The sequence below is a fragment of the Penicillium arizonense genome (assembly GCF_001773325.1).
Source record: "Penicillium arizonense strain CBS 141311 chromosome Unknown PENARI_contig004, whole genome shotgun sequence".
NCBI classification, from domain to species: Eukaryota; Fungi; Ascomycota; class Eurotiomycetes; order Eurotiales; family Aspergillaceae; genus Penicillium; species Penicillium arizonense.
This window is the reverse complement of record NW_019173281.1, coordinates 1,677,983-1,703,682: the sequence shown is the minus strand read 5'-3', so window position 1 is coordinate 1,703,682 and position 25,700 is coordinate 1,677,983. Positions and strand designations below refer to the sequence as shown.

General features: G+C 50.1%; 9 protein-coding genes across 9 annotated transcripts; 4 read left to right on the top strand and 5 right to left on the bottom strand.

The window, feature by feature from the left end:
- Positions 1-1,734: 1,734 nt before the first annotated feature.
- Positions 1,735-6,790, top strand: PENARI_c004G05794 (putative cell division control protein Cdc25; the record flags this gene model as incomplete). Its single annotated transcript, XM_022629158.1, has 4 exons — positions 1,735-4,890; positions 4,946-5,162; positions 5,239-5,506; positions 6,784-6,790. 4 exons carry the CDS (start codon positions 1,735-1,737, stop codon positions 6,788-6,790), a joined length of 3,648 nt encoding a protein of 1,215 aa, XP_022491008.1.
- Positions 6,791-7,155: 365 nt separating this feature from the next.
- On the bottom strand, positions 7,156-8,214 carry PENARI_c004G02808 (Mov34/MPN/PAD-1 family protein; the record flags this gene model as incomplete). The annotated part of the gene is made up of 2 exons (XM_022629001.1): positions 7,156-8,132; positions 8,190-8,214. The coding sequence occupies 2 exons, from the start codon at positions 8,212-8,214 to the stop codon at positions 7,156-7,158; spliced, it is 1,002 nt and encodes a 333-aa protein (XP_022491146.1).
- Positions 8,215-8,719: 505 nt separating this feature from the next.
- Positions 8,720-11,208, top strand: PENARI_c004G11398 (putative microtubule associated protein (Ase1); the record flags this gene model as incomplete). The annotated part of the gene is made up of 4 exons (XM_022629450.1): positions 8,720-8,836; positions 8,891-8,943; positions 8,995-9,209; positions 9,257-11,208. The coding sequence occupies 4 exons, from the start codon at positions 8,720-8,722 to the stop codon at positions 11,206-11,208; spliced, it is 2,337 nt and encodes a 778-aa protein (XP_022490657.1).
- Positions 11,209-12,269: 1,061 nt separating this feature from the next.
- On the bottom strand, positions 12,270-14,403 carry PENARI_c004G07061 (glutamate--tRNA ligase MSE1; the record flags this gene model as incomplete). Its single annotated transcript, XM_022629223.1, has 7 exons — positions 12,270-12,873; positions 12,938-13,104; positions 13,157-13,414; positions 13,469-13,885; positions 13,942-13,979; positions 14,038-14,110; positions 14,161-14,403. The coding sequence occupies 7 exons, from the start codon at positions 14,401-14,403 to the stop codon at positions 12,270-12,272; spliced, it is 1,800 nt and encodes a 599-aa protein (XP_022491142.1).
- Positions 14,404-14,709: 306 nt separating this feature from the next.
- PENARI_c004G04034 (putative DnaJ domain protein (Mas5)) lies at positions 14,710-16,109 on the top strand (the record flags this gene model as incomplete). The annotated part of the gene is made up of 3 exons (XM_022629068.1): positions 14,710-14,817; positions 14,869-15,512; positions 15,563-16,109. The coding sequence occupies 3 exons, from the start codon at positions 14,710-14,712 to the stop codon at positions 16,107-16,109; spliced, it is 1,299 nt and encodes a 432-aa protein (XP_022490649.1).
- A 519-nt stretch (positions 16,110-16,628) lies between these two features.
- On the top strand, positions 16,629-18,694 carry PENARI_c004G09609 (IlvD/Edd family dehydratase; the record flags this gene model as incomplete). The annotated part of the gene is made up of 3 exons (XM_022629355.1): positions 16,629-17,207; positions 17,275-17,429; positions 17,479-18,694. 3 exons carry the CDS (start codon positions 16,629-16,631, stop codon positions 18,692-18,694), a joined length of 1,950 nt encoding a protein of 649 aa, XP_022490745.1.
- Positions 18,695-19,013: 319 nt separating this feature from the next.
- On the bottom strand, positions 19,014-20,958 carry PENARI_c004G01482 (putative amino acid transporter; the record flags this gene model as incomplete). The annotated part of the gene is made up of 4 exons (XM_022628940.1): positions 19,014-19,405; positions 19,472-19,657; positions 19,717-20,659; positions 20,755-20,958. 4 exons carry the CDS (start codon positions 20,956-20,958, stop codon positions 19,014-19,016), a joined length of 1,725 nt encoding a protein of 574 aa, XP_022491116.1.
- Positions 20,959-21,789: 831 nt separating this feature from the next.
- PENARI_c004G11230 (alpha/beta fold hydrolase) lies at positions 21,790-22,584 on the bottom strand (the record flags this gene model as incomplete). The annotated part of the gene is made up of 1 exon (XM_022629439.1): positions 21,790-22,584. The coding sequence occupies one exon, from the start codon at positions 22,582-22,584 to the stop codon at positions 21,790-21,792; it is 795 nt and encodes a 264-aa protein (XP_022490953.1).
- A 225-nt stretch (positions 22,585-22,809) lies between these two features.
- Positions 22,810-25,293, bottom strand: PENARI_c004G01329 (sugar porter family MFS transporter; the record flags this gene model as incomplete). Its single annotated transcript, XM_022628934.1, has 14 exons — positions 22,810-22,966; positions 23,014-23,083; positions 23,136-23,291; positions 23,343-23,784; positions 23,840-23,937; positions 23,991-24,106; positions 24,158-24,272; positions 24,333-24,412; positions 24,463-24,531; positions 24,584-24,607; positions 24,660-24,758; positions 24,807-24,873; positions 24,923-25,119; positions 25,184-25,293. 14 exons carry the CDS (start codon positions 25,291-25,293, stop codon positions 22,810-22,812), a joined length of 1,800 nt encoding a protein of 599 aa, XP_022491205.1.
- Positions 25,294-25,700: the final 407 nt, after the last annotated feature.

Genomic DNA, 25,700 nt, shown 5'->3' with positions numbered 1-25,700 from the left:
CCTTGGCCATACCGAAGTAGGGTTCTGCTTGCTCATCGCCCAACTACAGTACGGAGTATCTGAGGGCTTTATGTAAATGTACGCATTGTAATAACTTAACTGATACACGCCGAAAGCAGGGCAACCTCTTACATTATTTAGAACCACAGTCATCTCCATGAGGAGAGACGGAAAGTGGATAAATCCCCAGCCTCCGGGTCCACCGTGCATGATAACGGTCATGCATAAGTGACTATGTCCTCATTTTTAGGACTGTCTCGATCTGATCATCTGTATAGGTAACAGACCGAAAATTGCCATCGCGTACTATGGAAAGGGCGTATGAGCCTAAAGTAAATAGTGAGGCAGGCCGTGGCCGAATTGAAAATGGGTCATGCTATCACCTCCAGCCCAATAAAACCGCACCATCTGAGCCCGAGGTTTGAGTGGGTGCTGCTTCTTTCGTCACGAGCAGAATTATCGCGGATCGAAAGGACGTGTGGGGGTATTGTGAGATGTAAAGGCCATGTTGTGATTCTTTTTGATATGCCTGGACGCGCTCGTGTCACGCGCTCGTGTCCCTGGGCACTGGACACTGAACACTGGATTTGGCGTTTCGGAATATGCCTACATCTAGCATGCCATGCCGTAGTTGAGCCATCCAAGATCTTTGTCTACCCATGCTTGCATCGACCGCGCCGCGCGGACATTGTAGGGACGAGCGTCAGCACGATTCAATTCAACCCAAGCCCCGACGGTGGGAACTGAATACCCACTTTAGAGTATTTCGTTATCAAATACATTAAAAACTGCCTTCTAGAACGTTTTTGGCGGCTTCCAGACTGTTTTTTCCTGAGAAACGCCAGGGTTCATATATATTACCCGAATATAATACTTCCCTGTAGCCACGGTCACACTGGTTTGGTTGGATATTGAGTCTCATTGACAGCTTTGACCCTGAGACTTTGGGATTGCATTGTCGAGTCCACATTTTAGATGTCTAGATACCGAACTTTGTCCCTTACAGTACTGTTTGAGCTAGGAATCCTCCATCAATTATTGGAAGTTTACGTATAACATGCGAAGAAGTGTACAAATAGGGGCAATTTGCAGAAGATCACTCTCCCATGTGCTAGCCGCGGTCGATCATAACTGCCGATTCATTGGAGGTCCGAACGCTTCCCAATACTGCGTTCTACAGGCCTATAGGTTCCAAGGTCCCTAAGCTGACTGGAGATGTGACTGTAATGGAAATCTCGTCACACATAGTGGGGAATACTCTGTACTCCGTATACATAGGCATAGTAAAGCTATACACATTGAACCAATACTATTCCGTAGACAGAACATAACTATCATAACCATAAGTTGAGTCGAGATGCACTGTAAATAGATATAAAATGCAATGAGCTCTGCTTATACATGCCTCATGGCTGAGTCCAGAGCTGATACACCATGGTAATATTACAATACCAGGAGGAACTCTCACTTTCTACGCCTTATCCGTCCCGCCTCCAACTCTCTCTTTCCCCTCTTCCCCTAATATATTTCTCTATTTCTATGTTGCTATCTCTATATGGCTGAGTCCTTTGTGAAGTGAAAGAGTCTGGATCATCTTGGGAGACCGCAGCCCCGGAAAAAGTGGGTTACTAAATTTCCCGCCCCCTCCTCGACGAATTCAGTCATGACCGGACTCTGAGCTCACCTCCCCTACTCTCGAAGGTCTCTGGATCCTGGCTTGTCTTGTGCCTCTCAATGTTCCAGACTCGCGCGGCAGATCTGGCTGTCAACACTACTGCGCTGGCCAAGTCTGGGACCGTTGCGACCGCATTCGAGTACACCAACGAACAGGCCACCACGCCCACAGCCCTGTCCCGCCATCTCGGTCGGGCAAATAGTACCTCGCGCAAACATTACAACCCCCTCAAACACTCTCCGTCGAAAATGGCCACCTCCGGCTATGCGGTCAGCCCTGAACCGCCGGCGTTGTTCGTGCGGGCCATGTACGATTATGACGCCGATGATCACACCAGTCTGAGCTTCCGCCGAGGCGATATCATCCAGGTCCTCAACCAGCTCGAAACAGGATGGTGGGATGGAGTTATCGAAAACACTCGCGGTTGGTTCCCGAGTAATTACTGTACCATAATCACTGAAGCCGAGGATTTTGGCGACCACTTCGTGCACAGCCACCAAGATACCGATCTCAGCGCGGACTCGGGACTCGAGGATGAATACGGCGACGGACAAGAAGAGGATGAAGTTGACTCAGAAGGAAATCACCGGGACTCGCAACCGATTCTCCCCATCGAGGGTATCCCAGCACCCAAGGAGCAGGAAGAGGCCGCATTTTGGATCCCTCAGGCGACACCCGACGGTCGTCTTTTCTACTTCAATACTCTTACTGGATATTCTACGATGGAGCTTCCTTTCGAGAACCCTACGGGAAGCACGGAAACCGGCCCTCGAGACCGAAACAACTTCTTTGTCCCTGATCAGACACGGCCACCTCCTGAATTAATGGCGCGCGGCTTTGAGCGGGATGAGGACGAGTATGACGGCTCTGCATCGGAGGCGGAGGGAGAGTCGTTGATGTTGGCATCGCACGACTCGATCTCCCGTCGACGTCAGTCCTTGATGGATGGTGTGTCCCCCGCGACATCCATGGATTCCTTGTACCCGCCCGGGAAAGATCTGAAAGCTTCGCAGCCGATGAAGCACGCCCTACAAACGACATACAGCCTCGGAGGTAACAGTACTAGTACTTCTGTTACCGAAAGCTTCTCTAGACCTTCTATCTCTTCCAACCTCCCTCAACACTTTGTCGATGATGGCTTCGCACCGCCAATCACCTGGTCCCTGCTTGTGGATAATATGCGATATGCAGTTGAAGCGTATCGTCAGACCCTTCTCAGCGGTGAACGTGCGGAGTATGTACGAAAGGCCGAGGACATTTCCGACCATCTTCGCATGCTGCTGGCTGCTGGGTCCGACACAACGGACAACCATTCTGGCAATCCATCCATTATTTCCACAAACAAGGCTCTGTACCCCTACTTCCGGGACATGATGTCCAAGTTCTCCAAGTTGGTTTTGTCATCACATATTGCCGCTGCTGACTGGCCTGGCGCCGACTCGGTCAATAAGTGTCTGCAGGAAGCTGAGGGAGTCATGCAGGGCGTATATGGCTATGTGGATGTGGCTCAACAGCAGCGTGGAGATTCTATTCACCGCATTGTTCCTGGTTTCGTCAGCGGCAGTTCTTCCGGTGGTAGCTGGCAGAACAACGGTGTTTCCCTGAGTGCTTCGGGGCCGACATCATTCCTTGTGCCTGATGGAGGAGATTGTCGGGCAGAGCCCTCAGTCCCTCTTGACATGGCTTTCCTGGATTCGATCGACATTCTTCGGAGATCCTTCGTCGGCAGTATTCGTCGACTGGAAGAACTATTGGTGATCAACCGGAAAATTGTTACAGTGGATGAGCATGCTAATATTGCGGATGCAATTTCGGCTGCGGCCATCAAGGTCATTGAACAATTCCGTCCATGGATCTCCTCCGTTGAGTCGATGAACTTGGCACCCCTAGGGACCAGCTTCCAAAATCCCCAGCTAGTAGATTTCAGCTTGCAAAAGCAAAGAGTCTACGATGCCATCGGCGATTTCGTTCTCAGCTGTCAAGCGATCTCTGCTCCTCTGGCCGATGAGTGGGCTGAGCTCCGTGGCGATTCACTCGACGATCGGGTAAACGCCGTACGAGGCATTGCTAGACAGTTGGAGAACTACGTCTCCCAGATCAGTTTCTCGCTGTCGCTCCTCCTGGAACAAATTCCCTCTGAGCCAGAGCCCATTTCACGAAGTGAAAGCCGCCAAGGCGGAGAAGATGAAGGATACAAGAACACACACAACCGCGGCGAGTCTCAGGCCAAGATTGCCTCGGAATCAATTGGTATCCCGTCCTCCTACGCACCAGAAAATGATGGCGACCACAAGGTCCGCAGAAATATGGACAAGGCCCAGCGATTCTTTGGCCAGGCACCGCCTACAGCTATCACCCGAGAGCCACCAATTCGGGAGCCAGTCCGTGAGCCGGAGGAGACCCCCTGGTTCCTTAAGATGGCCCACGAAGGCGAAGTATTCTATGATACCAAGGGAGACTCGCCAATCCTCAAATGCGGAACCTTGGCTGGACTGGTTGAACACCTCACCCGTCACGACAAACTTGATGCGTCCTTCAACAACACCTTCCTCCTTACCTATCGCTCCTTCACCACTGCTCCCGAATTATTTGAGATGCTTGTCCAGCGTTTCAACGTTCAGCCTCCATTCGGTTTGAATCAAGATGACATGCAAATGTGGATCGATCGGAAACAGAAGCCAATTCGATTCCGTGTTGTCAATATCCTCAAGAGTTGGTTCGATCACTTTTGGATGGAACCTAATGACGAGGTGAACATGGATCTCCTGCGGCGAGTCCATACATTTACCAGTGACTCTATTGCCACCACCAAAACACCAGGAACTCCTACATTACTGGCTGTGATTGAGCAGCGACTCCGCGGACAAGACACCACTGTTAAGCGCCTTGTTCCTACCCAGAGCAATGCTGCACCACCCCCGATCATTCCCAAGAACATGAAGAAGCTGAAGTTCCTTGACATTGATCCTACGGAGTTTGCTCGGCAGCTGACCATTATTGAGTCGCGCCTCTACTCTAAGATTCGTCCCACTGAGTGTTTGAATAAGACATGGCAGAAGAAGGTTGGCCCTGATGAGCCAGAACCTTCTCCTAATGTCAAGGCTTTGATTCTTCACTCGAACCAGCTTACTAACTGGGTCGCTGAGATGATTCTGACGCAAGGCGATGTTAAGAAGCGTGTTGTAGTCATCAAACACTTTGTGAATGTGGCTGATGTAGGTGGCACTTTTAATCGTGCTTAACAAACCCTTTGCTAACCCGACTCGGTAGAAATGTCGCGCTCTGAACAACTACTCCACACTGACATCCATCATCTCAGCCCTTGGAACCGCACCCATTCATCGTCTGGGTCGGACATGGGGCCAGGTCAGCGGACGCACATCTGCTATTCTGGAACAGATGCGCCGGCTTATGGCTAGTACGAAGAACTTTGGCGAGTACCGAGAGACCCTGCATCTCGCTAACCCGCCCTGTATCCCATTCTTTGGTATGATTCACAGCCACGAGAAGATTATCTCACTTGGAGTCTTCTACCCGTTTGATCCGAAACTAATCAGGTCTAGGTGTTTATCTTACGGATTTGACCTTCATTGAGGATGGTATTCCTTCGCTTACACCATCGGAATTGATCAACTTCAATAAGCGGGCCAAGACCGCAGAAGTCATTCGGGATATTCAACAATACCAGAACGTCCCTTACCTTCTCCAACCAGTTGGCGAACTCCAGGACTACATTCTCAGTAACCTCCAAGGTGCTGGCGACGTACACGACATGTATGAACGGAGTTTGGAAATCGAGCCTAGAGAGCGCGAGGACGAAAAGATTGCAAGGTATGCTGAAGCTTCAAGCCGAGACAAGGGCTCCTTGTTATTTGCATCTACTGTCGCAATTTTGCGATGATCCATTTGGTGTTCTTTTAAGTGGCGTTTGCCATTTGCTCAGCGATACCCAAATTTGACCTCTTACTCCCTTCCCTTTTCGGGCAAGAAGACAACTGCTATTTCTTTTTTCTCGTTTTCTCAAACCTGTTTCGGCTGTTGAGACTAACCTCTTTTCTTTTGTGAAATCTCGTAGATTGCTATCTGAATCCGGTTTCCTGTAACCGGCCAACATCCCTGTCGAGGTGCATCTGCGGGTGCTCCACCAAGCAGGTTCGACAACTCCGCTATTCGCCCATTCGACACCGGCAACACTGGCGCCACTCGATTTCGGCCACTGTCTTACAGGTCTTTGATAAACACTGGCCGTCCCCTTTTTGGGGCCTTTCTTTGACCCCGGTGACTGTTTAGGAAATCTTATGTCTCCACTCCGAACCTCCTCACCTGTCGGAGCCGTCCCAAGGGGCTATGATGGATACCTGCAGTCAGATCTATCGCCTGCATGTCAATGGTTCCAAATGATCCGCATATGGGCTCGGCCATTCCAAACGCCAGTGTCTTCATTGCGGCAGTTCACCACTACCATAACCATCACCATTTCTTTCTTCGCACATTATTATTGCACCGACGACGTTGTCATTTTCGGTCCTCGATATATACCAGATACCAATTCCCCGACATAGACCCCTTTGATTCGCTGGGATCTTTTGCTTTTTCTTTGTTTTATCTATCACATCCGAGACTTTCAGCCCGAGGGCGCGCCCCCGACCTCATCTCATCATACCATACAGTACCTATACCTACCCTAACCTCACTGTGCCGTGTCACATCCCGACTATACAGTATTCTTCGGTGTATATTTTTCTTTTTTTGCTCCTCCGCTTCCATTCTCACCTTCTCTTTCACATTTCTTTTCTTATTTACATATCTCTTTCACCATATCCCCCCTGGTGTTGTGTGTTGTCGTCGCCGAGATGTGACGATTGGATTTCTCTTCTCTTTCGTCTTTTTTGTTCAGGTTAATGTTCTTGACGCTGTCTTCTGAATAATGTTATGTCACGACCGACTTGATATCATTTTCTGGGTTCCTGTTCCTGTCCGGTGGGTTTTCAAATTCACATTGTGCTGCTGGGTCTTGAGCTGGGTTGTTACTTCTTCTACTTCTTTGTATCTATTGTGTCCTACTAACCATTTGATCTTTGCCTGGGCTTTATATCTCGGGTCAATAGAAGTTGATTATGATATCTTTTTGTTCTTAGCCTTGATATACTAGATGTGTGGGCTGAATTCGCGTTGGCAGGTATAATCCTAGAGTGTGTGGTGGAGACTACGTGACTAAAGCAGGATTACACTACTACATTGATGATTGAGAGGTCGTTAAGTTCGTTCATTCGCAGGAACTGCTGTTGTAGATACTCTATCATCATGATTCATTGCAGAGGCCGCTGGACATAGCAAGGCCTGTCAACTGAAACAATGCCAGCGAATGTAGCAAAGATATCAAACATCAACCCGCTAAGCGCCAATGACACCAGTTGAAAAGAAAAGAAGCGTGCCGGTCATGTCAACATCTACTGGCTAAGATACAATAAAATGTGGGATCAGGCCGTGGAAGAGGGCTCACTTCCAATGCCGTGGAAGAGTTTCATCTTCACTTCCGATGCGAGCAGACCCTTGGCTTCTTCTGCGACAATGCGCTGTCCACCACGGACGACCTTTTCCAACTGTTGGTCCTTAGTGGTAGAACCAGTAGTTCGAGGCCCGGTGCTCTCCATTCCACGCGCGGCTTTGCGCACTTTCTGACCGAGGTCCAGCATCTGCTTATTGCCGAAATCGCGCGAGGTGAAGAGTGGACTTTGACTGAGAGTTGCAACCCAGTATTTGTTCCACAGAAGAGTTAATATTTCTGCATCGAGCGTGCTCTTGAAATGGCTGACGTCGAGGGAATAGTATGAGTTGGCATGTGCGCCAAAGTCCTCTGCCTTGCCAAGCGGGATAGTCTGATATTCATCATCCTCATGAGCCTCCTTGGACGGGACAAAGCCATCAGGGAATGTACGGAAGGCACCAATCTCAACACGACCAGCGGATATGGTACGCTCAGGGTCAATGACAACAGCAACGAACGGACCCGTCATTTGCTGCGTTTGCTGCGTAGCCACATCAATGCCCGATAGCCAGCACCCATACCCGGGATGACTGTGATACCATCCAACAGCATTTTCCATGCGTCCCGCATCCCGACATGATTGCAGATATGACACCATGTACTCGTTCGCCTCGTCTTGCGCATTGACTCGGGTTTCGGTACCCTCGACGGGCAGGCGGAATGCGTCTGTCACGACGAAGGTGTTTGGTAGGATATAGCCTTGCATTAGACCCATCACTTCCAATGAGCCGCCGGAGCGGGCGTGCATCACCATCTTCAATAGTGCCGTGGCGGAGACCCTGACGTGCTTGAAATAGTAGGGATCGGAAGCCCATGGTCGTTCGGCATTGAGGGATTTCTGTGTGGCTTCATCATATTGGTAGAGAGCATCGCGTTGGGGGTCGAAGACGGTTATCGCGTTTTCGAGCTCTGTGTGGGGGAGCTTGGTCAGTTCGTAATCGACAGTACGGATGTGGAGGCACTTACCCCAGGACTGCTGTGCAGCCTGCATTTTTGCGATGTGATGGACAGATTGTCAAATATCAGGGAAATTATTGAAGAACCAGAGAAAAAACAGCAAGGATCGGGGGATTCTGCAAGGAAGTCAAGATAAAGATATCCAATGCAAGTGATGAAGAGAGCGGTGGGGTAGATACTGGCAGTATCTGGCGGTGTGCCACACCAGAGCTGAGCTGAGTCAGCGGTTACCCGTGACAACGATCTGAGCCAAAACATGCGCGGGCAACTTGATGTTATCGCCGATTCAGCCCTGACCCGTCCCCCTCATAAACATCCATCTTCATTCTTCAAATGCCTCTCCACTAACAGCTTTTGCTTACTTCCACTTTCGTTTATTCTCCGCCGCACCTTGTGTGCTGAGAACCTTGTGTGTGGCTCTCTTGTTTTGATCCCGACATTGGTCGTTGTCGCAGCTCCGTTCGGCAATTTGTCGGATTGGATACCTCTCCTTGACATCTTCCGACTCTTGTCACCCTCTTTAAGGGACTTGCTTTATGATGGCGGTTGATACCAGCTACCTGACCACTCAGGTCAACAATATTGTCGAGCAGCTCCATGGCATCTACGACGAAATCGGAGTCCCTCCTCGCGAGCGCGAAAATCGCGAGGCAGAGGTGAGCTGAATATTATGGCGAAATCATGATCGCATAGCTAATCAACTGATATAGCTCTTTAGCGCTCTGTCGGAGACCCTGAACAATCACCTCAAGGTCGTTGACGAGTAAGTTGAAAATGTCAACAAACCGCCCAGCCTAGCTAACCATATCTATAGTGAGCGAGAAACGATGACACTTGAGGCGCAGCGCCTTATCACACAAATCCAACAGATGGAGTCATCGCTGACCGATGAAATGGCCAACGGCCAGTTCGAGCTTAACCGCGATGACCTTCGCATTACTTACCCGCTCAACCGGTGCATTGCCTTCTTGCGCGAGAAGAACGACGCTATGAGCAAGCTGCACCGTGAGCGCTTCGAGCAAGTCAAGAGTAAGTTTCCTTATGCGCAAGTGATGCCGTTGACTAACACTTGACAGAACTCGTTGATGCACTTGAATCTTACTCCTCTCACCTCGAGCCAACCTTTGTTAAACTTGAACTTCCCCCTACCGCGGAAGGTTCTTCAATCCCACCAAGCTTCGACCTTTCGCCCCTTTATGTTACGGCATTGGATGCAGAGTTCACCCATGTCTACGAAGAGTACCACCGCCGTGTCGCACAAGTCCAATCTACCTGCGAAGAAATGATCAAGCTGTGGGCTGAGCTGGGAACTCCCCAGGCTCAGACAGACTCCACTATCGTCAAATGTTATCGCGAATCCCCCGAGCAGCTCGGCCTGCACGAGTCCGATCTCATCAGCCTGATGGCTAAGCGCGACAAATTGGTGGAGCAAAAAGCCGGACGCGAACGCAAGATTAAAGAACTCCGCTCTACCGTGGAGTCTCTATGGGATCGCTTTGGTGTTGAGAATGCTGACCGCAAGGCATTCCTGGCTGCCAACCGTGGCTGCGGCTTGCGCATTATCAATGAACTCGAAGAAGAATTGACACGTCTCAATGAGCTCAAGCGACAAAATCTCCACCTGTTTGTGGAAGATGCGCGCTGCCGCTTGCAAGAACTCTGGGATAGTCTCTTCTTTTCCGAGGAGGAAATGCTTGATTTCACCCCTGCCTTCTCTGATGTCTGCAGTGATGCTCTGCTCGAGGCACACGAAGCTGAGATTCAGCGCCTTGAGGCTCTTAAGGAGCAACGTGCCCCAACCCTAGAGATGATTGACCGACACCGCACTCTCTTGACCGATCGTGAGGCGCTGGCAACTTCAAGCCAAGATGCTTCTCGTCTTATGGGCCGCGGAAACAAGGGAGAGAAGCGCGACCCTGGAAAGCTATTGAGAGAAGAGAAGCTGCGCAAACGAATTGCAAAAGAGTTGCCCAAGCTTGAGGCTGATCTCCGCAAAGAGTTGGAACATTGGGAAGACGAATTTGGCCGCCCATTCCTCGTCCACGGAGAGCGATATCTCGATGCCTTGACCCCTGTTGCCGCAAAGCCCCCGCCGCGCTCCAAGACGCCTTCCGCTCCTCCCTCCACTACTAAGTCTACCTTCGCTAGACAGCAGCCGCTATCCCGTCCTGGTAGCTCCATGAGGGGACCACCTCCTCCTCGCTCAGCCACAAAGACGCCCACTAGCAGTGGCCCAGTCAAGCACAACACCATTGGCTATGGCGCCTCTCGGGCTGGTGCTACATCCAGGGCCGGCGCCACCTCTCCTTCCAAGCTTCCCGCTCGCGTTCCCCTGGGAAACATGCCGCATGGAAACAACTCCCCTGAGCGCCGTGCGCAGCCCGGCAGCTACTCATCTAGCACGCTCAATGGAAAGATGCCGCCTCCTCGCGGACCTCCCCCTCGGATGCGTGCGTTGACCGTTGAATCCAGAGAGGACCGCTTTAACCACCTCATGGACCCGCCCCGTTGCAACAGTGCCATGTCAAGTGCCTATGTGCGACCTGTGAGCCCTGAAGACGTCTATGATGACCGCCAGCGATCTTTCATGAGCGCGTCCGGCTTCTCCAACTCCCAACGCTCCACTGGATTCTCTCATTCATCCCACTCCTCCCAATCCTCGCTGTCTCTGAATTCCTCCATGCAGGCTTTCCCTCGACCAAACCCCTACCTCAACCATGCAGCTCCTCCTCCAGCTGCCCGCCAGGTCTCAAATGCTTCGACTGTGAACACTGCGACCTCTGGCTCCGAGAACTGGGAGACCTTTGAGGATGGATCAGACGCCGAGCCCGACACTAGCGACATTTACTTCTCTAAGCTACGTGCTGCACACGGAGGAAAGCGATTTGCTCCTGAAGACTCAGCCGACCTCATCGGAAAGAAGGCCAAGGGCATCCGAAGTGTCAGTCCAGATGGCCCGCACCCTGGACAGGTCTTGCGCGTCGCAGGCAGTGATAATGAGTGGGCCGATGACTTCGAGTCTTACTAAATCCCCTAAAGTCCTATCGATGCCCTGGCCATAATGCAACCTGCCTCTTGGGTTTCAATTCCCTGGACATTTTCTTCCATGGCGCTTCGGATATCCATTGGTTGATCTGCAACCACTACACTTGATGATCCCACGACCGGATTCTGCACGCCTCATGGCTCATGATGCATCTCGACATTCCCTCAATCGAGCTTCCTTTAGATTCCAAACTGGCTGGTTTCTTCTTTCTTACCATGATTCCCCGAGTGGCCGTCTTCAACTTCTCTTCCTGTTAAAACTTACGACTTATCATGTCAATCTTGTTTATGCTCTCCTTCATCTGTCGATGTTATTGAGCCCAATGCTTCCGATCGACGGATCTTTCTGTTTCAATCTTCACTGGGTTTAATCTTCTCCTTTTTTCTGTTACTTTGGCATGGTGTTCTCCTTCGTTTCTCTGTCACTTATGGTTTTTCTTTGGCGCGGTGCTTACGGCTTTTTTATTCCCTCGATCTCCGGTTTCTGGGGTCGGTCTTTTGCTTTCGTCTTAGCTACTGCTCTTTCTTTTTTTATGTATTTGTCAGCGAAGTCAGTGTTTGAATAGTTGTTGTTAATCTTATCTGATTTATCAAGCTCCCTGCTTCCAAGGTCCAAGCCCATTTCAATGAAGTCGTAGTTGTGCTCCCATACTGTTCATTCAAGTCTACGTGGGGATGCGTTGACATCTGGGATAAGATCAAGTAAATCAAGATCAAAGTCGGCAATATAGACATATTTACAAGCGGCTTATATACTGTTTATCTACCCCCAACTTAACTCACCGTAGGTTGTATGAGCCTATTCGGATGAGCTGATGCTCTAGATGAAAGAGTGGAACTATTAGTCTCAGAGGCCAATGATCTATCCACTAACTGCCCTAAATGATCCATGCCAGCCATCGTCCCAGTGCAAAGGAAGGGTATGCACAATGATTGTCCAATTACAACGAAGCAATTCATTGGCAGTAGAAAACAAGAATGGTAGCTGAGCAGAATACATTTTAGGTATATCTATAGTACAAGTAATCTATTTACAACCCTACGTCATCTCCCTGACGCAAGAGTCCCCATCCAAGAATTATCCTCCGGCAATGTCCCCTTAGGCACCCTCCTCCCAGCAAAAGGCACAAGAGACTGCGTCGATGCCTTCGCATCCTGGATACGACGCACAGTCTCGTCCCTCCCAAGGATGGCCATGGTCTCGGGAATACCTGGACCAGGAGCTGAAGCAGATAACGCCCAGCGGAGGTAGTGGTACAACTCCTTTTTGAAGACCTTGTCTGTTGCGACGGGTGCTGCGGCTGGTGCGTCGGTGGCGCTTGACTCAATCTCTGGAAGAACGACGCTGTCGGAGCCGTCGTAGGAGGTTATGTTGAAACGGTGGGTTTCGATGTTCCAATGTGTGGGCGGGACGAGGGTTAGGGCTGCCGCTGCTGTGTGGAGGGCTTGCATTGGAACTTGGGGGGATGGAGAGGATGAGGATGAGGGTGCCGGCGTGGTTGGTGCGTAGGCGGCTCTGTTTAGCTTGGGGGTGAAGAAAGTTGAGTTACGTTGGACAAACTCCTGGGCGTCTGTGTAGGACTTTGCGTCGGCGCGGATGAGCGGCGCGATGTACTCGGAGAGGGTGCGACCCTTGAGGATTGTTGCGCTGTTGGGTGTTAGGTATTGGCTGTGACAGGTGTCGCGGGTATAAAAATTGATAGAAGACTTACAGCTTGTCGTGAGGGTAGTCTGCTTCCACCACGGAGCTCACCCTGCTCACCATCTCGTCGAACTCAGGGCCACCACTTGCAGCGAAGCGTTGGGCATGTGCTTTTTGAAGGAACCAAAGCTTTTCGAAAGCAACAACAGTGTTGCCTCGAGTGATTTTCAGGTTGAACTAGAGGGATTGTTAGTAACATAACCTGCGGTTTCATGCGATGGGAACATACGATTTGCTCCAATTCCTTTAAGTCAAACACATCGGATTTCTGGGAATGAGACCAGCCCAAAAGGGAAGCAAAGTTCACCAAGCTGGCTGCAAATACGCCTTGCTTGTCTTTGAACGACGAGAGGTCGATATCCGCATTTCGCTTGCTCAGCTTTTGTCCACTTTTCTCGACGAGCAGAGGGACATGACCGAACTGCGGTGGAGTCCACTTGAAGGCATTGTATAGAGCCATATGCATGGGCGTAGAGGGCATCCATTCCTGAAAGAGGTCAGTCACATATTCTCAAGAGACTCAAATAAAGGAATAGCATACGGTTCCGCGGATCACATGGGTAATCTTCATACAGTGATCATCCACCACATTTGCCAAGTGATACGTGGGATATCCGTCGGATTTGATCATAACAGGATCATCATAGACACGGTCGATAAAGTCCAGCTTCTTGTTGTTGGGTCGGTTCTGACCTGTCTTGCCGTAGACCAAATCATTGAACATGGGGTATCCTTCCACCTTTAATCGCACAATATGCGACTCGCCATTTGCCGCGCGATCTTCTGACTCCTCGGCTGAGATATCTGCGCATTTACGGTCATATCCAGGAGGCAGACCGGCCTGACTGCGGTGTCGGGCGATTGAATCCAGACGCTCCGCAGAGCAGAAACACCGGTAGGCATGGCCATTGGAGATGAGGTCATTGGCGTGGGAGCGATATAAAGCGGTTCGTTCGGACTATACCGGGTTGAAAGTTAGGGTTGAACATTTGTGACGAAGGAGCGGTGCCATACTTGTCTATAAGGACCGTGAGGACCACCAACAATAGGACCTGCCAGAAGAGCCTAGTCAGCCCAACTGCCTCTCTATCTGGACATGAATCAACCCACCTTCGTCCCAATTTAACCCTGCCCATCGAAGATCATCATAAAGCCTTTGCTCCGCTCCGGGAATTGTCCGTTTCTGCCCCAATCAGCTGTTGTCCATATAACGGAGCGTAAACCGTCACGAACCTGGTCGGTATCCTCAATGCGCAGGAGGAATTGGCCGCCAGTGCGCTTTGCGAGCAGATAGTTGAACAGCGCAGTCCGCAAAGATCCAAGATGAAGGTATCCGGTAGGAGAGGGCGCGAAACGCGTGCGCGCAGGGCCGTCCGGTAGTTTGTTCTTCGAGTTGCGGGCTTGAGCAGAAGTAGAGCAGCCTCTGCATTGAATGCAAGTCCAGCGACGAGCAAATAGCCCACTGTGAGGCCTCATGGTGTAGAGTCAAGAAGCTATTGCGGTTGCGGAGGAGCGGACTCGGCGCGGAGCTTCCGACAAAATTTCTATTGGAAATTCACTCCGCCTCTTACTTGACCTTCACCCTCGTCTCTCTTTCTTTGTCGGGTTGGAATTCCAGTTTTCTCTTCGTCGAATAAAACTCCGATCGTATTTCCCCGAGAATCGCGGCTTATAAGTACGTTACAAGCTCTTGGATGGTGGTTCGCGCCTGCTAACGAAGTTCACAGTGGCTCCGGCTCAGGTTGACCTCTATGGTATGCAGCCCACGCTAATGCCCAACTAATGCGCAAGCAAGCCAAAACAACTATTAACACGGTCTTGATTCAAACAGAGGTCTTAGAAATTCACGCAACCGCATCTAAGGATGACATCCGGAAGGCATACCGCAAGGTACGACTATGTTCACGCTTCATACATCCCGCCATACTAATACGTTGACAGGCGGCTCTGGCCAATCACCCCGACAAGGTCCCTGAGTCTGAGCGCGAAGAAGCTTCAGCCCGCTTCAAGTCTGTCCAGGAAGCCTACGATATCCTCTACGATGACCAGAAGCGACACCTTTACGATACACACGGCATGGCGGCCTTCAACGGCTCTGGCGAACCTGGGATGGCAGGCGCCCCCGACCTCGATGATATCCTAGCACAAATGTTTGGCGCCAGCATGGGCGGCGGTATGGGCGGTATGCCTGGTATGGGAGGCATGGGAGGTATGCCCGGTGGCCACCCTAACCGACCCCGCAAGAGCCGCAACGAGGAACAGGACTACGAAGTCAGCCTGGAGGATCTATACAAGGGCAAGACGGTTCGATTCACCAGCACCAAGAATGTTATTTGCGGACACTGCAAGGGTAAAGGTGGAAAGGAGAAGGCTACTGCGAAGAAGTGCTCGACTTGTGATGGCCATGGAGCCAAGGAGGTCCTGCAGCAGATGGGTGGTTTCTTGACCCAGCAGACTGTGACCTGTACCACTTGCAAGGGTCAGGGTTCATACTTCAGCCCGAAGGACAAGTGCAAGAAGTGCAAAGGCGAACGGGTCAACGAGGAGAAGAAGATGCTGGAGCTTTACATCCCCCGTGGCACGAAGTATGTCTTACTCTCTTCGGTGATGCAATATGATACTGATCTTACTTTAGACAAGGAGACAAGATTATCCTGGAAGGTGAGACTGACCAGGTGCCCGGACAGGAACCCGGCGACATTATCTTCAAGATTGTCGAGGAAGAGCACCCCGTGTTTGCTCGCGCCGGCTCCGATCTCCAGGCGACGATTGAGGTCACATTGGCTGAAGCCCTGGGGGGCCTTTCGCGCGTCGTGATCAAGCATCTTGATGGCCGCGGCATTGAAATCCACCACCCCCAGATCCCCGGTGAGGTCCTGTCTCCCGGACAGGTTCTCAAGGTTCCCGGAGAGGGTATGCCCCTGAACCGTACCGATGCCCGTGGTGATCTTTACTTGGTCGTCGATGTCAAGTTCCCCGGCTCTGACTGGAAGCCTACTCCGGCGATGCTGGAAAAGCTCAAGGAAATCCTGCCCAAACCCGGAAAGCCTATACCCGCCGAACATGTGGATGAGGTCGAATACGACCCCAAGGCCAACATTGAAGAGTTCGGTGCTAAGGATGGACACGCATGGGAGGACGAGGACGAAGACGGTGAACCGGCGCAATGCGCTACTCAATAGATTTCCTCTTCCGGCATACACGGCGTCTGGGGTTTTGCATTTTAAGAGAGAAGTGAACAATACAGTGCTCTCCAATTCTTTTTAATTGTAATGCATCATGGACCACATCCCATTTGGGGAGTGGATCAGTGTGGAGTGATAGCGTGGGGGTTTATAGATGTAGATGGACGTTCTGTTTAAGGTGTAATCTACTCACTTTATTATTCTATGAACATGTATATAGCACAGCCAGATGTACTGAGAGAATAGAAGCCCAACACCCCATAAAACCAATCTCTTCCATCTAATAGCCCTACTGTCCGGCGTGGGATGCCGTGGGGTTCGGCCCCTGTCACGGCTCTCGGCTTCCACATCGGCTTCCCCGATACTTTCCAACGAGTTTTCCATTCTCTTTAATGTCACTCCAACACCCTCAATAACAAATGCCCAAAGGGCCCGAAGCCACCAGATCCCCTTATAGCACCCTTACACCATCTCTCACTAAGTCCATAAATTTCCCGACATCAAATCCCCGCAAACATGCCGTGCGACACCAAAACCACCTGCGCCGGCTGTTCCTGCGCCAGCACACGCCCACCCCCAAATATTGAAGACTGCGAAGCCGAACTCCTGGCCCTACGCAAGCGCACAGTGGACCTAGAGAAAACCCTAGCAAAACTACAAGACAACCCAACAAAAGCACGACAAGGCCGCAAACTACGCTCAACACGCTGGTTCAATAACGATGAAAACCCGGGCATGACAGCACTATATATCGAACGATACTTGAACTACGGTATCACGCGAGAAGAACTCATGGCCGGGAAACCAGTCATCGGCATCGCGCAGTCCGGCTCTGATATCGTGCCGTGTAATCGGCATCATCTTGAACTGGCGAAGCGCGTGCGTGAGGGGATTCGGAGTGCTGGCGGGATTGCCTTTGAGTTTCCTACGCATCCTATTCAGGAGAGTTCGCGGAGACCGACTGCTAGTCTAGATCGGAATTTGGCTTATTTGGGGTTGGTGGAGATTTTGCATGCTTATCCTTTGGATGGGGTCGTGCTTTTGACTGGGTGTGATAAGACGACGCCGGCTGCCTTGATGGCTGCTGCTACTGTGGTATGTCTCCTTTGGAAATTAATATGTGGTTTATGGTGAAGTTTTGGAGCTAACATGTTGCGATAAGAACATCCCGGCTATTTGTCTGAATGTTGGCCCTATGTTGAATGGTTATTTGAAGAATGACCTGGCAGGATCAGGTATGGTAGTATGGAAAGGGCGAGAGATGTACGCCGCAGGCGAGATGAATCGCGAAGAGTTCATGGACTATGTGGCTCGAGGGTATGTCTCCACCAGCAGAGGAAAGAAACACCCACTAACCCATCTATAGAGCACCATCTGTGGGCCACTGTAATACCATGGGCACAGCATCAACAATGAACGCCTTAGCCGAGGCACTAGGCATGGCTCTCCCCGGTTCAGCAGCAATCCCTGCCCCATACCGAGAGCGCGGCCAATGTGCCTACGAGACCGGCGAGCGTATCGTCGAAATGGTCCACGCAGACCGCAAACCGAGCGATATCATGACACGTGCAGCCTTCGAAAATGTTATAGTAACCAACACCGCCATCGGCGGGAGCACCAATGCACCAATCCATATCAACGCAATGGCCAAACACATCGGTGTGAACCTCTCCCTAGACGACTGGGACCAGATCGGCTTCCACATTCCTTTACTCCTTAACATGCAACCCGCCGGCGAGTTCTTGGGCGAGGAGTATTTCCGCGCAGGAGGATTGCCTGCTATCATGGCTGAGCTCTTAGACGCCGGAAAACTGCACCCAGACGCACTAACCTGCAATGGCAAAACCGTGGAAGAGAACGTGCGCGGACAACATACCTGGAATCGAAAGATTATTCACGCGTATAGCGAGCCTATGATGGTCGATGCTGGATTTGTGCATTTGACAGGCACGTTGTTTAACTCGGCGATTATGAAAACATCTGTGATTTCACCTGCATTCCGACAAAAGTTCCTCGAGAATCCGGATGATCTGAACGCTTTCGAGGGTGCCGTTGTGGTCTTTGATGGTCCGGAGGATTACCATCACCGACTGGACGACCCCGCGACTCCGATTGATGATACAAGTATCCTGGTCATGCGCGGCGCGGGACCATTGGGATACCCGGGTGCAGCAGAGGTGGTGAATATGCATCCTCCAGCACGTCTATTAAAACAGGGAATCACTTCCTTACCGTGTATCGGAGATGGGCGCCAATCGGGTACATCAGGCTCGCCGTCTATTCTGAATGCAAGCCCTGAAGCTGCAGCCGGGGGAAACCTTGCACTGCTTCGCGATGGTGATAGGCTGCGAGTTGATCTGACTAAGCGCCGTGTTGATATCCTGATTGATCACGAAGAATTACAGCGTCGTCGTGAAGCATTGGAGGCTCGGGGTGGGTTTGATATGCCTGAAAGTCAGACACCGTGGCAGGAGATCTTCCGTCGTGAGACTGATCAGCTGAATGAAGGTATGGTTCTGCGCGATGCTGTTAAGTATCAGCGTGTTGCGCAGCAGTGGGAGGAACCGAGGCATAACCATTAAGTTGATGCTCTTGTTTGTGTATAATGATGATATCCATGTCAATAATGTGGGGGATTGTAATATTGATTAATTTATAGATAAAACAGGAAATAATCCTATCATCCTAATAAGAATGGAAAGCGCCTGCGACTAAGTAGTCAGTTCTCCTGCGAGCCATAAATCTGTCCATCCATAGCATAGTGATCACCATCAACGCAACGCGAAATCGCTAGACAATCAATCACCCGATAAAAAAAGCAACAGAAGAAAAGAAAATACACATAAAAATAAAATAAAGCAATCAGTCCTGCTGCTCCGGTTTAGCATCGATTCCAACCACTTAACCAGCGGAATTGGCACAGGTAAAAGGCGTCAGTTTAGTCTCCTTGAAAGCCTTAGTCATAGAATGAACAGAAGCCCAAATCCCCAAACCAGCAGTAGAAAGCGCAGCAAGCGCGTAGATAAGATCAAAAGTGTTCCAGACGAACTTCTTCTTGTAACCTCTCATCCAACGCTGGAACCCACTGTCTAAACGCTGCGCCTGGCCAGTCTGTGGGTTGAATTCTTCTTCGGCGAGGATCGAATCCTTCTGCACATTATATCCCACCAATAGCAGTGGAGGGAAGGTGTATGAGAATTGCAGGATGCAGGCTGCATCTACGAATGAGCCTAGGTAGCTGATTTGTGGGATTGCGGCTGCTATCACCCAGGCGATTATCCAGTATACCGGAACTTTGAGGGGGTTGTTAGATGATGGATGTTCTTGTTTCAGAATCGGGGTACAGAGGAATAACTTACCTAGTACAATCCATAGCCATTTGCCGAGTCGACTGTCCAGTGGTGGAAAATGAAATATGTCACGCTGGACGCTGGAGTAAAGGACCTTGATACCGATGTTACCGTACAAGATTGCTGCGATTGCATTAGTCAAGAAGGAGATGGCGTTGCCCACGGTCTGATATTTGTAGGCCGAGTCCGGGATACCTTGAACGAGGTTAGAGTCGAGCAGGCTTGGATGCAAATCATGGATATGGCAGACTTACCCTGGTAGGCAGGGTTGAAGGTGAATTGACCCTGAGCACGATAAACAACCATGCCGACGATGATGTAGCAGGAATAGATAAAAGCCTCGGCAATGATGAAACCTTTCCAGAAATCATAAGGTCGTCTCATCTCCGCCATGAGTTCGTTGAACAAAGTTGCGCCTCCGTATGAGAAGACCGCGTTCATGAGGGCGTTGATCTTGTCATGCAGAGCCGAGTCTGATGGCCAGTACCCGCTTGTCTCGATGGGACCCTTGGGGGTTCTGTAGCTAGTCAACGAGGCTGAATAGTTCGGCGGGTATTGGTGAACCACGGCCATGGTCAGGATGACGACGACTATATTCAACCAAAGAGCAATGGTGGCTAGGAACGAAAGACGTTGCAAGGTGCGGATCTGACCAAGCACAAGCCCAATGACCATGAAGATGATCTGAGCAACAATAAAGCACAGGAAACCCTTTTGGTTGGCGCCAGCGGCCATCTGTGCCAATCCTTGTCCGTTAGTTTCAATGAGCAACGTAACGTTCATCAGAAATTGGAAACTCTGCAAGACGTTAACGAATATACGTGCCCAGCTTCCATAGACACGGAATGCTACATCGCCGTAGTTGCGCATCGGGAACCGAGTCGAGTCGAGGCCGACGAACATCTTCCATAGTTGGAGACCGGAGTAACAAGACATGGCCCCAAAGACGGTATACAGCACAACGCCAGGTCCATATCCCATCTTGCTGAAGGCCCATGGGACACTGTTTGGCCCGAGGAGGTCCGTGGCAATCAGATAAAAGATCGAGCCCCAGGATGCAGTTCGCACAGCTCGCTGGGCATGCTCCCACTCTGACTCGGTGATTCCCCAGCTGTCGGTTGCATCGGCGGTGTTGGTTTCGCCTGTTGGTGGGAGGTCGCTCTTCTTCTCGGTGGCGTCGGTCATGGCGGGCACTTCCTGCGATTGAGTCGGCGCGGGTGCAATTTTCTTCCCCAGAAGCATATTGCCCAGACTTGCGAAGCCTGCATCGGCGGTTGGGAAGCTCTCTCTACCTCGCGAGATCTCTTGGCCCAGTAGGCATGGTTCTCAAAAGTGATGCTGGAATCCAGGTAGATTGTCCCATTGCCATGCAGGACGGAAGGTGGAACCTCGTGAGACACGGAAGTTGTCTGTTCTTGCTTGGGGGTTATAACCTCTGCTTCGTCGATGCGAGCATCGGCGAGGCCCAGGTTGGTGATGGAGATATTGCCAGCCATGATGAACTTGCAACAGTTAAGCCAGGCAGGGGAGATATAATCCACCAAGAAGAAGTGAAGAGGGAAGAAAGGAAATGCAGAAGGCTCGATGAAACCTTCAAATATGAGAGACCAGGCAAACACAACATCGCGTGCTTTCACCCAGGGCCATTACGTCCATCTCCAATGAGCAACAACAGGCCCCATGTTTCACCAAGATTTGTACAACATCAACTGGAAGATTCAATTCATCCATATGCAGGAACCATTTGGATCGGAGTTTCGTCGCTATCTCCTGACCTCGAGGTCCCAGGGCAGCCGAGGGTTGAGCCTTGGTCGCAGTCTGTGGTGACCGAGTCAAGCATCATACTCTTCTCTTTTGAGCCATTCACAGTGAATCGTTCCATCTGCAGCAAATCAGGACTTTGACGGCTTTATCTGTGAATCGCTGGGTCTCTCCTACTGTGCCTGTCTAGATCCATTCCTGTCCATTCCAAGCTGGAGTGTCGAAACCATCCAAACCATGGAAGTATATGATGTATTTGTGTTTATATCGAGCTAAACTTGTAAAGTGCAGAGGTACTGAAGTTGTTGAAGTTGATATAGGCTTGTGGCTTTTGAGTATCAACATTTCGTAATTTCGGAGAGACTTCCGAGCTTCATCTCCAATCGCATCAAAATATCTATCTAAGATACCATAAAGGGTGATTTACTAAAAGACCAGGGCGGAAATATAATAATTAACGAAATAAAGCATCTAAAGCCTCGGAGCATAGTGCTCAACGGCGCGCTCATAACCCTCAATCTATGTATCTACATCTATATACATCAACCTGTGTACGACCACAAATCTCACGCTCGATCTAAGAAATCCGCAATGCGATGATACATCTCCACAGGATTCGAATACATAGGGAAATGCCCACAACCGACAATATCCGCCAACTCAACACCCTCCCTCTCCAACAACGGCAAATAAGACAACCCACGCATCTCCTCACCAAACATAAACATACGCGGACAAGGTAAAGCCAAAAACTTATCTATCAAATCCGCATGATCCGTCAACTCAACCATAGACTCAAAAATAGGCCGAACAGCAGCGGTGCGAACACGATGGCGCAGCGTACTAGCATACATAGCACTACCAAAAGCACCAGACGTACGCGTGCGCTCAATAAAAGCATTTATGAATGCCTCCGGATCATCAGCGGGGAATTGGAAGATCTGGCGACTGAGGAAGCAATCCTCGGGCGCGAGATTGCCCTTGATATTCACGAAGCTGAGGACGCGGTCTGGGTGGCGGCTTGCAAGGAGGAGAGCTGTGAGACCGCCCATTGAGTGGCCCATTAGGTGGAATTTGGTGATTTTGAAGTGGTCCAGGACTGCTTCTGCGGTCGCGATCAAGAAAGGGATGTCGGTGGCGGCGAGGTTGTCGCTTTCTGTGTGGCCACATCCTGGCGCATCGTATGCGATGTAGCCATGCTGCTTTAGTGCTGGTTGCAGGGATAGATCTGCAAGGTCTTCTTTGCTCGAGCCAAAGCCGTGGAGGAAGAGAATTGGGTTGGGCTTGAGGTTGTGGATTGTTGAAAGGTGAAGGTTGACTCCTTCGACTTGGAGGGGGAGCTCTTCAAATGTGACTGGCATGATGAGTATATATGTGATGAGTATATATGTTTAACAATTATTCTACATTGACCTCTTTATATTCGTAAAAGGTTTGTGTTGATTATGAAGACTCGGTCAAAGATTCGGCAAAATGTCATGTCGCCGCAATTTACTCAGCAAAGTCATCGCCACCCATATGGCAACATCGAACAAACTTCAATTAGTATTACTTAACGATACCACTTAGTTTCAGATCTTGTACACTTAAAATCCCTCCAGCTTGTACAACGGCTCCAACTTCGCCGGCCGGAACAAAATGTACCGCTGAACAAACCAGGGCAGCCATGTTCCAACTTGATAGCGGGCATGTCGGTGGATGGGTACACCAAAGGTATAGTCGAGCTCTTCAAGAGTACGTTGCCTATGAAATGTTAGATAGGAGATATTGATACCCGGAGAACAACTTACATTGTCTCTGGCACGATAAAGAAAATAAGAACGAAGGCAAGCATATTCAAGCCAGCGTAGAATCCAAATGCTGTACCGTTCACGTCAGCTATATCCACTTTAGACCTGTGGAAGAAACTCACCTCCAGTTGCAGTCATCTTTGCCAAAATTGATGGGAATGAGAGACTAAGAACACTCCCAACGATATTGTTCACACAAATGGTAAAGGCTGCGCCAAGCTCTCGATGAGACAAGGGGAATGCTTCGCTGAAGTAAATAGACGGGATAGGTCCAATACCTGGTCGGTCAGTAAAGTCAATCACACCTGCAAAGAGTCGATAGCACATACCAGGACCATAGAAAGCACCAAACAGATAAATAAAGAGTGCAATCAAAGGCACACGAGCAGGAGACCCCTCTGGAAGCAAGAAGCAACATCCAGCCGCAAGAAGACACCACGCCATATTAGGGAACGTAAACAGCAACAGATTCCGTCGACCGAACGTGTCCATGGTATAAACAGCAGGAATGGCAAAGATGAACATCGTTAGTCCGAATCCTAGGGATGCCAGGAGACAATCCCGAGGCGAGTATCCCGCTTCAGAGAAGATAGTACTTGAGTAAAAGGCCATTGCGTTGATTCCGGAGAATTGCTGTGCTATGACGATGAGTGCGCTTGAGATCATTGCTCGGCGGAGACGGGGGACTGCGAATAGTTCCCAGACTCGTGAGGCGAGTGAGATGCCTGAGAATGCATCGCGCTCGGTCATGACTTGGCAATGGGCGTAGTACTAAGTCGAAGTTAGTTTAAGATATTTGTCAAAGGTCTTGAGAATATAAACGTACCAATTCTCTTGCAGCAATAAGCTCTGTATTGCGGAGCCGACAGAATGATTTGAAAGCTTCTTGGTAGCGGTGTTTCTTCATGAGCCATCTTGGGGATTCTGGAGTTATACTGTTAGGCTTATTATACTTAGAAACCGAAGATCAATCTTACCAGGGCAGAACCAGACGAATATGAGGACTGGCACAGCTGGAGCAAAAGCAGCAGCTAATTGAAATCGCCAGGCAAGGGTTCCAACCCGGAAGAAGATAAGATTCGAACAGAAGCCACTATTAGGGTTAGAAAAGTCACATAAGATGTATCGGGAAAAAAAGACTTACACGAAGATACCGAATGCCACCCATAACTGGAAGGAAGTGACCAAACCACCTCGGATAGATGCAGGACTGATTTCTGCGCTGAAAACTGGGATAGTTGAGATTTTGACACCCATTCCTATGACAGTAGTCAGTTTCAGCTCAGGTTAGGTTTTTGGCGTATCAGTCAATTCCATACCGAGTCCCATGAAAAGCCGGCAAATCAATAAGCCCCACCAATTTTGGGTGAATGCCTGTGCCAGGACTGGGAAGACACAACTATAGCAATTGTTAGTTTTGTTTTTTGTGGTGGCACAGGTTGTACATACAATAGTCCAGTCAAGAAGATTGTGCCCCGTCGACCTAGCCAGTTGTTCAGGGGATCCGCTGCCCATGCACTACAATTTGTCAGAACAGAACGTTCACTTGAAGGATAGTGTTCATATTTACCTCAGAAGGCCGAAGAGAGTAGGTCTAAAGATGTTCAATTAGAAAGGTTACCTCGAGAATGATAAGTAATACATACCCTGCATTGATAACACCAACCAACCACGTATTGTCCTCGATGCCGAACTCCTTGGGAAAGGAAAGGTTGGCACCGTTTGCTCCAGTGTTATCCCATCCTCTAAACACCAAGTTAGATAAAGTCACCCCGAAACACATTGTAACTTACTGAATGGCCGAGCCCAGAGAGCACAAGCCAATGCTGAAGTATAGAGCTCTGGGAAGATGCCATTTATCTGCCCACGTCAGAATCTCCAAATCAACCCAATATCAAAGATGACATACGTGTAGTCTCCCGGCGCAAATAATACTTATCATCATCCGTCAATTCAGAAAGCTCTTCAAATTCCTTGGGCCGCTGAGCAACAAGAGCCCCCTTCTGGAACGTCTCAACATGTTCCTCGAACCCATACTCCTGACAGAATCGCAGCACCCGATCATAAAGATCATCTTTGGTAATCCCAGACAACGGATTATAAATCCTATAAAATAAAAAGATCAGCAGTGACCAACACACTCGATCCACCCAATCCACCTAACACGCACCTTGCATTCACATTGCGACTATAATCCCCCAAATGCGGAACCTGCGACTCAGCATCCTCAACAAACACCTCCCTAGGCTTCAAATCATCATCCAAGCTGTGCTTCGACATGATGTAACTTGTAGCAACCAAAGTATATAAAGTAAATGTGGGTACTTTGTTATCTCTTCTCCCTTGCACAAAAGTCCCTGTAAGCCCTCTATATATACCCCAACCACCCTATCCGACCCCATTCCACCTGTCAAATCGACGATGTTCCCCATGGGGGAAACTTAAACCTCAAAGAAATCCGGGGTACACTAACGCGCCCATCGGACCAATGACCGCGTCCATCCCCCGCTCCCGCATATGTGGCGATCGTCACCACTTGCTCTGCCCTGCGTGTGCCATCGGTTACTATGCTGAGAGGGGGTTGGACTGCCCTGTGTGCGACCATGTTTGGGTGGTCCTATCAGAGTCTCTGGTATGTGTGTCCTGTGTGTGTATTGCCTCGGGAATGTGGCGGGCTGGGAACGCCC